Raw genomic sequence first — 12287 nt, 5'->3', positions numbered from 1 at the left:
AGCAACAAGCACCCCCTGTAGGACTGTGGGTTTCGGTAACTGCTGCCGGCTCACGGCCTTGCAACTTTGTTTTTTTCCTGGGTACCTTCTGCTACCCATCCGGGTTCCAGCACCGTCAGCTGTTTCTCGGCAGAGCCTTTGGCCTAGGTGCCTCCTTCTTGGCATCCGAGTTCCAGCAACGTCTCCTGGTCCTTGGTAGTGCTTTGTAGCACAGGTACCTCCTGCTTAGAAAGCGTGTTACAGCACCGTCAGCTGGTCCACGGTTCTCCCATTGGCTCTTGTTCCTTCTGCTGCCCCACCGGGTTCCAGCACCGTCAGCTGGTCCTCGCTAGTGTCATTTGCTCTTGCAGCTTCTGCTACCCATCCGGGTTCCAGCACCGTCAGCTGGTTCTCGGCAGTGCCTTTGGCCTAGATGCCTCCTTCTTGGTATCCGAGTTCCAGCAATGTCTGCTGGTCCTCGGTAGTGCTTTGGAGCACAGGTACCTCCTGCTTTGTAACCGTGTTCCAGCAACGTCAGCTGGTCCACGGTTGTGCCATTGGCTCTTGTTCATTCTGCTGCCCCTCCGGGTTCCAGTACCGTCAGCTGGTTCTCGGCAGTTCCTCAGCCTTCTTGTACCTTCTGCTACTTTTCCAAGTTCAAGCTTGTGGAAATGGTTTTTGATTCTCACTCTGGATCTCCCTTACAATGACCCTGAAGACAACGACCCTGAAGACCACACAGAAGAATACCTAAAAGATGACCCTGAAGAAGATGACCAAGAGGACAAAGAACAAGAAGACAACCACCAAGATGCAGAACAACAAGAGACAGAAGACCAAGAAGCATAAAAACCAAAAGCTGAAGAACATGAAGCATAAGACTAAAAATCAGAGCAAATGATATTATCTAATTTCTAAGTAGCAGAAGACTAAGCAGTGTATGGGGGTGAGTCCGTTCCTCCTCGTGGTGCCCCTGGAAAAGGCCTGCTGATGCATGCGAAACTTAACGTGGACAAATCCTGTTGTAAATCTTTTGTGACAGGCTGAACGGAAGGTGTAATCTTCAAACTTTTATAGATAACAACTACAGGAATGCCTGACACAAATAAGAATATGATGAAGAAGAATAGGAAGAAGATGAAGAAGTAGAATATGAAGAATAAAAGAAGAATAAAAGAAGAAGAATAAAAGAAGAAGAATAAAAGAAGAAGAATATAAGAAGAAGAATAAAAGAAGAATTAAAGAAGAAGAAGAAGATACTGCTGCTGCTGAAGATGATGAAGGAGAAAGTGTGGGAGAAGTAAAAAAGAAGGTGAAGAGCATGGAAGTAGTGAAACATACATATCCGACAAAAAATGAAAGACTTTAACATAGTCAATATCTTTGTAACTACGAACGTCTTTAAAAAAAAAAAATCCTGCTATTCCATTTGATTGGGCTAAAGCTCTATGGCTTTAATGTCTCCTACACCTCCCACAATACATTCTACATTATTATTAGTTGTTTTTCTCCATGTAGAATTAACCAAAAGGGAAAGAAAGGGTTTTTTTAATTCTGATAATTCTGTTCCATTGACTTGAATGGGCCTTCCGGGATCGGAATCGGCGATACCCGATACTTTTTTTAGATCGGCCTATCCATTCCGATACGATATTTTTCAGTATCGGGTGGTATCGCTCAACACTACTGATAATTGGTTAAAGAATAAGGGTTTGTATTAAGGTAATTGATGACATGAGACTCAGAATAAAAATCAGAGTGGTGTTATCCTTTACCCTTGGTTATACAACTTCCCTGCCCACTTTCCTATCCCGACACTCCTTAGATACTTGTCCTTCATTTACCAAGGCTGGAACCTGAGCGGTAAGAAAATCCTGTCTGTACCCACCAATATGCTCGTGGTGCACTCTGTGGTTGACGTGCCAGGAAGATATATTCCAGAACACATAAAATGTCATGGTCCTTCTCTTGGCAGTCAATAGTATCGGTGACACAATTTTAAGGAAATTTACAGTCTTCCACTTTATTTTATCTGGATGAAATTCGGACAGTTTTTATCTTTAAGATTTCTAATGGAACCATGAGACCTAAAGAAAGTCTGGGAAGAAGTTACTTTTGCTCATTGACGAATGGTAGCTGGAAATTTCCCTGCTGCCAAATTCAGTGAAACACAAATACTAATGTTACATAAGACTCACCTGACATTTACAAGTCTTCACCTAAGGCTCTCCATATTCCTTCAGACTTTTTCAGTAACAACCCATTGGACTTTCAAAAGACATAAATACGGCTGCCTATTGAATTCTGGGAAGGGGATGAGCAGAGAGGGAGAGAGAGGTAGAAACATGGTACTGCTGCTTTCTAGTAAGTGTTTTATCTCACACAGTGCTGGATTCACATTCACAATGCTTAGTATTTCTCTATTTCTTTTTTTTTTTTTTTAACACAAATTTTAATTCAAATTTTCAAATTTTCATTGACATTGCTTCATTTCACATGACAAGTCATTTTTCCAATAAACAGACAATAACTCAGCCTATCATCCTCCCTTCCTACCCTCCCTTAAACAAACCCTCTTCCTCTTACATTTTCAATGGTCTCCCCTAGCAACTTCGCACACATGTTATGTCTAGACCACTTGTAAAACACAGATTGCAAGCATCACCTCTGTAAAATATCACCACACATTTATCCTTTTTAACTCCTGTCCCTACCAGGACCTTACACCTCGCCTTCATTAGCCAACTTCAGATTCCCCAAATTGTTTTGGATGTCTTCCAGTAGGTACCATTCAGCATATTTAAAGGGCCTTACTATTCTCCTTATTTCCTCTTCATCACATTGTCTTACTATGAAAAGCCTCCATTTTTTAAAGAATTTACCCGTCAGACCCTCCTTGTTCCTTTCCGCCTCCAGCTGTTCGATTCTGAGTAAAGATTTAATCTGTCCCATCACCTCTTCCATCAACGGCACACTTCCCTCAAGCCATTTGGACAGTAGAGCCCTCTTACCTATCATAGCCACCCCATGAAACAATTTTGGTAATTTGGGCCTCTGTTCCTCTCCTCCTCTTACTACCTGTCCCTTGTTCCTATAATGAAAGATCCACAGCAATGGATCCATTTCAATTTCCACACTCCCCACTTTTTGCATAAATAATTGCAATCCTTTCCAGAATTTCTGGCTCTCTGGGCATTGCCAGATCCCATGGAACAGGTCTGTTTTTGGCAATTTACATTTGGGGCACTGAGTCACTCTGTTTATCTGTTGTGTATTTGGGATGTTAAAACCATAAATTGCTCTATGCATCAGTCTATATTGAGTGTCCCTCCAACCTTCATTAATCACCTCCTTCCTCATCTTCATCCACCCCTGTAATATCTTATCCCCTGCTTCAGAGTCACCCAGTTGTCTTGCCCATGCTCTCCAGACTTGTTCTGGGCAGATTGGAATCAAAACCTCCCTCAAAGCTTTATATAATGCGGAGATAGAATTCTCATGTCGGTCTTTCATAATAATTCTGTCCAAGTCATTCGTCACCTGTTCCATTCTAACATCCCTCAGTTGTGACATTAGCCCCTTTTCTATCTGTTTGTATTGGAGGATTTGAAATGTGGATAGCCCATATTTTGTCACGATTTCCTGGTATGTCAGCCATCTATTCTCCACCTCATGTATTAGATCTGTCACCCTTTTTATCCCCTTGTTCTTCCATTCTGAAAATAATTTGTTGTCTCTTCCCGCTGGGAAATCTGGGAACCTCCATATATCAAGATGCTTGGATATTCTCCAAGACAACTTGAATTTTTTCCTCACTTCCTTCCAGGCCATCACCGTATCTCTACATACCAGTGAGTGTTTAATGTTCCTTGGTATGTTGGCCAATGACGTGTGTAATAGTGCCCCTAAATCCCAGGGTTTACAAAACTCACTCTCCAAACGTATGTCAGAATGCCCATTTGTCTTCCTCAACCAGTCTATGGCATGTCTCATCAGGCATGCCAAATTATACCCTCTAATATTTGGCAGTTTAATGCCTCCTTGTTCCAAAGATTGCATCAATTTTTCCGTTTTAATTCTCGGTCTTTTCCCCCTCCATAGGAATGTCGAAAATGCTTTATTCAATCTATTTATGTCTGTATGTTTCAACAACATGGGGATGGTCTGCATTGGGTAGAGTAACTTTGGAAAGCACATCATTTTCAAGAGATGATTTCTACCTAGCAGAGATAACGGTAGCCCTTCCCACAACTTCAATTCCCGTTCTATTTTCTGTATCAAAGGTTTGTAGTTTAAGTCATATATCGATGCTGACGTACATCCCATCTGTATTCCTAGATATTTAAGATGTGACTTTGCTATTGGTATCCCACAGATTTCCCCCCTTGTTCCATCTGCTACCATTAGTGGCATCCTTTGCCCACAGAGAAATAGTATTTCACACTTTGTTCTGTTCAATTTAAAACCTGACAAGCTCCCAAACTCCTCTATCTGTTTTATCACTTTCGGTAGGTCCCTCTGAGGATTGTTCATGAATAATATAATATCATCCGCAAATAGCGCTGAGTGCAGTCGTTCCTTCCCAACACTAATGCCTTTGAAACAATCTCCTTCATTTAACAGTCGAGACAATGGCTCAATGGCAAGGTTAAACAGAAGGGGTGACAATGGACATCCCTGTCTAGTCCCTTTGTTCAAAGGGAAAGACTGCGACAGGAACCCGGGCGTTGCCACCCTCGCCTGAGGATTCGCGTATAATACTCCTATAAACGTACGAAAGGCTCCCTCTATCCCCATATTGTCGAGTACCGTCTCCAACCATGTCCACCCCATGCTGTCGAACGCTTTTTCAGCATCAAGCGTGACCATGGCTGGACATTCCTCCTTTCGAAGATCCCTGTGTCTAATAGCATCCATTACCAACATGGCCCTCCGCACATTTGTCACCGCTGCCCTCCCTTTAACAAACCCCGATTGTGCCGGTGAAATTAAATTTGGTATTATCTCCGCCAACCTATTGGCCATCAATTTGGCCAAGATTTTAAGATCCTGATTTATTAATGAAATTGGCCTATAGTTTGCTGGATTGTCTAGATTCTTATCACCCTTGGGTATCAATTTTATGTACGCAGTGTTGAGATGTCCCGAAATTCCACATCCTCCCAGTATTTTATTGTACATTCTAGTCAAAACCGGCGCTATCTGCTCTCCCATTTCTTTATAAAATTCCCCATTGAACCCGTCAGGTCCCGGTGCCTTGTGTATATTCAAATCCCTTATTACCGACTGTACTTCCTCTATTGTTATTTCCGCGTTCAATCTAGACAGCTCTTCCGAATTTATTTGCGAAAGTTTTATTTTTCCCAACAGATCACTTCCCCTGTCTCCCGTCTCTTCCCCCCTGCTATATAAATTCGCATAGTACTTCCCCAAAATCTCTGTAATCTCCTTTGGGTTTGAGGATTTGCTCCCGTCCGGTCTAGTCATATTAGTTATCAAGGTCATTGGTCGTCGTCCTTTCGCCAGATTGGCCAATAATTTCCCCGCTTTATTGCCAAATTTGTGTAGATCAACTTCCTGTTGTGATCGTATCAGGTCCTCTCTTTTCCCCACCCAAGAGTGAAATTCCTGTCTCGCTGCCTTCCACTCCTCTTTCGCACTTTGTGTCTTGTTTGCTAAGTACCCCGCGTATTTCTCTCTGAGGGCCTCGCTTGCGTTTTGGTATTGTTTATGAGTATGCTTTCTAAGTTTAGCTACATGTCCCATCAATCTACCTCGCAGTACTGTTTTTGCAGTTTCCCAGAACAACATTACATCCGCCGCATGTTCACTATTAGTACTGCTATAATCATTCCACCATTCGATCAGAGTTTTGGCAAATTCCTTGTCTCTAAGCAAAAACGACGGAAACCTCCACAGATAATCTGTCCCCCTCTGTATTGTATCAGTGATGTCTAAAAGCACTGGGCTATGATCCGATATCACCATATCCTCAATAACCACATCTCTAACCCTATGCATCAAAAGTTGGTCAACCAAAATGTAGTCAATCCTGGACCACGCTTCATGAGGATGTGAATAGTGAGTGTACTCCCGGTCATTTGGATGATGCAATCTCCAGCTATCTTTCAAATTTGTGTCCTCCAAAAGCTTGGCCATTAAACCTTTTACCTCTCTAATCGGCCTACTATCATCCCTACTATATCTCTTGTCTTCCCCCCTTGATACCACCGCATTAAAGTCCCCTCCAACCACCCTTTTGAGTTCCGTATCCTTTTCCAATTCCTGAGTGATGAAGTTAAAAAAAGAAGTTTGTTCATTATTGGGGGCATATATGTTATGTATACCAAATTCTCCCTGTGGACTGGAAAGCTTGATGTAGATATACCTCCCTTCCTCGTCATTGGTCTGAGACACTATCGTGTGGTTAAAATTTTTGTTGATCAAAATCATCACCCCTGCCTTGCGTCCCATGGAGCCTGACCCAACTACTTTTCCCACCCATAGTTTTTGCATACGAAAGAAATCTCCCTGGGGTAGATGAGTCTCCTGTAATAATGCTATATCCACTTTCAATCTTTTGAGGTGCCTCAATATCATCATACGTTTATGTGGTGACTTCAATCCTTTTACATTCCATGTCACTATTTTAACCATTATCCCAATTCCTCAAATATGTCAAGTCGCCATGTGGTCTTTCATATGTGTGGTGTTTTGCTTCCTTCAAGCGTTCAGTGCGCTTATGCCGTTGCATTCCCCGTACCCATCCACCCTTCCTGTATCCATTAACAATTAACAACCCCTCAACTATCCCCCCCTGTACAATCAAATGTCTCTGCACTCCCATTTTTTCTGTGATGCTCCTGGCTCCGCTATTCTCCCTCAGCCATTTAATTAAGAATTATACGTAGTCTATCCCTCATTAATTTATTACCCAACTAACCCAAACAAGGCCTTCTTGGTCAGTAGTCTAGCCAACATATAGCACCCCCTCCCTCCTTTCCCATGCATAATATTTGTCATTACTGAACCCAGAATCTTTCTTCCCAGCTTTGTGAATACCTCAACATCCAACAGAGGAGTTTATCAAATAAAAATATAAATGCGAAAGAAACCCGATCCCCCCCCAGATATTAGTACTCCCCTACCCCTCAGAGTAAGCAAAACCCCAATATCAATAACATCTGGAGAGACGAGAGGAACCAGTAAGAAGAGGCCACTTCAACCCCCACTATCCGTCAATCTCTCCTCTCATAAATCCCTCAGTTCAGTCTTCAAACCTACTCCCCAGAGTCTCTCTCAAGGCACTCCCCTGCCCTGGTTTCCCGACTTGTGTGACGGCGATCTTCGTGCCTTAGGGTTCTCCATGTGAGGCTCCTTCCCTTCCTCTCTCCTTTCAGTCCATTCGTTCCAGCCTTCCTCCCGAACCTCCCCTTCCCTCTCCCCGTGTCGACCACCCCTCCTCTCCGGAGATTCACTTGTCAGGTTTCTGTCCTCCATCTCCTCCATCCATCTCTCCGCCTCTCTCAAGTCCTTTGTCACAAAAAAAGATCCATTTCGTTTTGTCACTCTCAGAAGAGCAGGGTAGAGTAGTTGAAACTTTATACCCTTGCGGTACAGTGTGGTGCATATCTTGCTGAAGGACTTCCTTTTCCGGGTGACCTCTGCCGAATAATCCCCAAAGATCAATATTTTATGTCCTTGAAGAGACAGTGGGGTCCTTCGTCCTCTAAATGCTCGCAACAACTCTTCTTTGTCCTTGTATTCCAAATATTTTATTATGACTTGGCGCGGTCTGGCTGTTCCAGTCACCCCTGCATTACCCTCCTTCCCGTCCGCTCCCCATGCGCCCGTGTTTTCTCTTACAGGGCCCACTCTGTGCGCTCTTTCCACTCTGCATCTGTGTGTCAGGCCCAGCGCCTTGGGAAGCTCTGCTTCACAAATGTTATCCAGCTGCCGCATGGTTATTGATTCCGGTAACCCCACCAGTCTTAAGTTGCTTCTCCTGGACCGGTTTTCTAGATCTTCCAGTTTGTCTTTCATAGCCTGGGAACCCTCCTCCATCTCCTTCATTTTCCCCTTTAACGTTGTCACCTCATCCTCTGTATTAGATAATCTTTGTTCCAGCTCTGCCACTCTGGCTCCCTGCTGTGTGATCTGTTCTTTAATGGGGGATAGCGCCACCCCCACCATGGCCTCCAGGGACTCCTTTATCTTGTCTGCCAGGTGTGCTGCCACTGCTCCTGCCAGGCGATCATAGTCTATGAGCACGTCCGTTAACTGACTGCTCTGCTGGGCTGCCGGCTGCTCATGCTGCCTTCTCCACTCCTCCTCCATCAGGCTCTGCTCACCTCCCTGCAGACCGCTGTATCCCGCGTCTGCCGCGCCCGCCGCCATTTTGAGATCTCGTGCTGCGTGGTCTTCCCCAGCAGCTCATGGCTTTAAATGCTTGCCGCCGCTCCGGAGAAGGTACCGCTCCATATACCGGCGTCTCCTACTACTTATCCCTCACTTCCCGCTGTCTCCCGCAGCCTTGGGGTGATCTTTGTCGGTCTTTGTAGCTGAGGGGAGCGCGGAGCTCTGTCTCCTGCGTCCTCACATCACAGCGCCGCTTAGTATTTCTGTATAAAAAAAAATATCCTTATGGCTGTCTCTGAACATGTGCTATATTGAGACAGGAGAACAGGAATACCTCATGCCTGTGTGTGATGTGTATGGGAGATGTGCTGTTTCCTCCCACTAGCTCAGAGGCAACTGGCAATTAGCAACAGAGCCAGCAGAGTGAAAAACTAGTGAGAAATGCAGGATGCATGTGATATGTCCCAAAATGTTCCAAAAATACACACACATGATGGCCTTCTTTAAACAGTCACCTGCAACGACAGCTTTCAATTTTATGACCTATTTCTCACTGACTTGACCAATATATACAGGTCTAATTTTTTGGAACCTGTGCACCCAATCTGCAACTCTATCTACAAGTTGCAGTACCAGTCATGGACACATGTATGGATGAGTTGCAGTGCTCGTAGAGGATGCAATGCAGTGCAGCCCCTTCATTCTTGCGCTTAAACAGGTCCCTGAGAACAGACACCCCTCTCCCGGAAAAAATGCTGAAGGCCCATTTTGAGGATAGCCCAATAATGTTTAAGTCCTAGAAGGAGACACCGATTAGATATTAGAAAAAACTTTTTGACTTGGTGATCAATGAGTGGAACAGGCTGCCACGAGAGGTGGTGAGTTCTTCTTCAATGGAAGTCTACAAACAGAAGCTGGACAGACATCTGTCTGAGATGGTTTAGTGAATCCTGCATTGAGCAGGGGGTTGGACATGATGACCCTGAGGGTCCCTTCCAACTATAACATTCTATGATTCTATGGAAACCTTAATTAAAAGTTTTCCCATAGCAGACATTCAAATGTCTGATTATCATTGCCCTTAATATGAGCATGACTGTAGCAAGAAGGAGTTTCAATAGGGAGATGGTCCAGCTTGTGCTCTGTCGCACTATGCATTGCTTATGGGGCTAAACCAGTCAGAGTGACACTAAAAAGACTGTTCTTCCTTCTGGAAGAGAACTATTTTTCTCATGCTTTGCATTGAGGAGGGGCACCACCCTGAAACACAGTGTCTGCAAATTGAGATTCTGGTTTGGCATTGATCCTGTCATATGGCAAGGCTCATAAAAGGGTCAACATTGACTTTTAGGATTACTATTTCCAATAGGCGGCACTAGAGGTAAAGAGAGGCAATTTGCAAATTTCACTTCCCAGAGGGGCCTGTAAGTCTCCTTACATTGACATGTCTGGCATGTCACTCTACACAAGGAGAGACGTTAGACTCCAGTCAGAGGCCTCTCATATAGCCACATCATATTTCATACTTTGCGCTGAGGATGGGCAACACACTGAAACATTTGTCTGCAAACTGAGATTATGGTTTGGCCTTTATCCTAAGTCTTGTGGCAAGGCTCGTTAAAGAGTCAAAATTGACTTTTAGGATTGCTACATCCAATAGGTGGCGCTAGTGTTCAAGTCCTTTTTTTTCTCTAAAGGGGTATTTCAAAGAAGAGCATTGCATGGCATATGTCTCCTTACACTGGCATATCATTCTCCACATTACTCCATAGTCTACTCCCTCAAAAATCTTTAAAACTAGGAGGATGCTAATGTTCACCAGCCCAGCTACAGCTTCTTTTTTCCCCAAGTATGGAAGAAAATTGTTCCTGGAGTTATCAACTAACACAGGGATGACACCACTGCTAACACAATATTTATCCCCCACCCTCCTACTAATTTTGGCCACTAATGCCCACCATACATATTAGACTAACATTGTCTAAAGTAGCTGATATCAGTAGGTTCCTAATGTGTCTGGGGTCTCTGACAGACGATTGTCGGGGAGGAGGAAGGATTCGGCACATTCAATTTTGAACTGCTGATCCTTTAGTTCTCCCGGAGATAAGCCGTCCCCAGAGGAGTCTGGTAGCAGCTAACTCATAGGAAACTCTGGAGCGCTCAGCAGAATGAGCGATCCTTTGTATCGGAGAGACGGTCAAGACGGCTACTGGCCGAACCAACCGTTTGACAGCCTTTTAATGTGTATGTTTAGCATTAGATTCGATCACTTATTAGTCGCAAGCGGTTAAGCAGCCGAGATCTGTATTATCTCAGCCATAGCTGCAGAAGGATAGCTTCCAAGCATTGCCATCTTCACAAGAAGGCAACAAATCCATAATCCATACATAAAGCATATTCCCCATCTACGGGACATGTTGATTGGAATGTCAACCACCATTTGTCAATTTATTCATACCTTTCCGGGAAGACAAATAGGGGAAAAGAACAGGGGGAATACAAGCTTTTACAGAACAGACCTATGAGTAAGGATAACAGGTGGAGGAAGTTATCTACAGCTGACTGATGTGTCCATTGGCCACGTCAGTATTATGTGACCGACCACTGGACAGGAGCCCTGTTAACCGCATCCTTACTGCCGGGATCCAGGGCCCTTCTTCTATTAGCCGGCCTGGTGTGATGTCATCAATGTGGCGTGAAGCACACAGGACATAGAGCCAGACCAGGGTTGACGGTGGTAAAAGACGGTCAGTTGGGCTCTCATCTGACGGTAATAGAATATTGATGTGGTCACCAGACCAAGTTCCTGTGAATCGATTTTCTCATTTCTAGTTGGACAAATTTTTTTTCTTCTCATTTAAGTGGAATAATTTGGGGCTGAAAAATATTATTTCATTGAAATTTTGCTTCATTTGACTTTTACAAGCTCCTCGTTTCCCTGCATATTCTAAAAGCATTAATCCGTTGAGAGGGGCTCAGAAAAGACATATAAAACACTTACAAACTCTCATCCTTGTACCATCAGAACAAGTTCACTCATCCTGCAGTTGGCAGGCAGTGTAACACAGAGGTAGTGCAAGGCGAATAGTGAAAAAATTTTAATGAGACCCAATTGCAAAACAATTATTTTTAGCATTAAAAGTAAGAAAAAAGGTCCTTAAATGTCTCTTTAAAGATCTCACGAGACGCCATGGACATTGCTCTTATGTAAGCCCTGGCTTTGCACCTGTATAAAGAACGCAGTGGGAAAGGCGCTGACGTGTGAAATTGACCATGAAGTTTCACGTTTTGAAGAACAATCGAGTTTGTGTCTGTGATTGGAAGGTGTCCAGAAATCAACCTGCGTAAGAAGACATCAGAGCAGAATCTCAAGCACCGCAGTGTCGTCAAACACTTATTAATCCATTTCTGTTGAGAGATGAGATGTGCAGATAATGGGGATGTTGTCGGGGTTGTGCAGGACCATTTTCTCGCCTTCTGTTAATCCGTAGCAACAAATCGGCCACCATTCTTCATTGTCCCCGGCGCACCTGTAACCTCTCAGCTCCTCACACCGGTCATGTGTGAACCAGAAAACAAGGAGGAAAGCTACGTGGATTCTCTGCACTGCTTGTTTTTCTGATCGATGTTTGACCTAACATGACTTTCCACCTGGTTACCTAGAAAAACTGGGCACGTGGACCAGGTATTACCTGGGAACAGTGGATGTGCGCAGCCCTCCAGATGAACACAGCTATAGCGGGTGCAGAGGTAGCAGTGGTACCAGTCTTCTGGTGCTTAAATGTGCCCAAAAACCATGTAAGACCCTCTAATAGTGTAAATTATAGGTTGTATGGAAGTTTGAACCCGGCCTGTTATCCCCTTTCGAATAAAGTCAACAGCTGTCATGTTGACCTCCCCTGGTTGCAGTACACTGTAGTCCATGTTTGTTTCTTCCTCAGACGAGTGAC

At 44.1% G+C, this 12287-nt stretch overlaps 1 protein-coding gene across 4 annotated transcripts in view; it reads right to left on the bottom strand.

Moving 5' to 3' along the window:
* Nucleotides 1-12287, bottom strand: part of LOC141060795 (uncharacterized) — a 219324-nt gene that overhangs the window by 18712 nt on the left and 188325 nt on the right. The window contains exon 1 of one of the 4 annotated variants that reach the window (XM_073557151.1): nucleotides 2178-10933. The exons of the other annotated variants lie outside the window; for them this stretch is intronic. Within the exon in view, the coding sequence (XP_073413252.1) occupies nucleotides 7279-8376 (1098 nt within the window). The 5' untranslated portion in view covers nucleotides 8377-10933 and the 3' untranslated portion in view covers nucleotides 2178-7278. Of the gene's footprint in view, nucleotides 1-2177; nucleotides 10934-12287 lie in introns of those variants that run through there. 4 annotated transcript variants of the gene reach the window in all.

The sequence above is a fragment of the Dendrobates tinctorius genome, unplaced genomic scaffold (genome assembly GCF_039654945.1).
Source record: "Dendrobates tinctorius isolate UK_male_01 unplaced genomic scaffold, ASM3965494v1 ptg000245l, whole genome shotgun sequence".
In the NCBI taxonomy this organism is placed as follows: Eukaryota; Metazoa; Chordata; class Amphibia; order Anura; family Dendrobatidae; genus Dendrobates; species Dendrobates tinctorius.
This window is presented reverse-complemented; position numbering and strand designations above follow the sequence as displayed.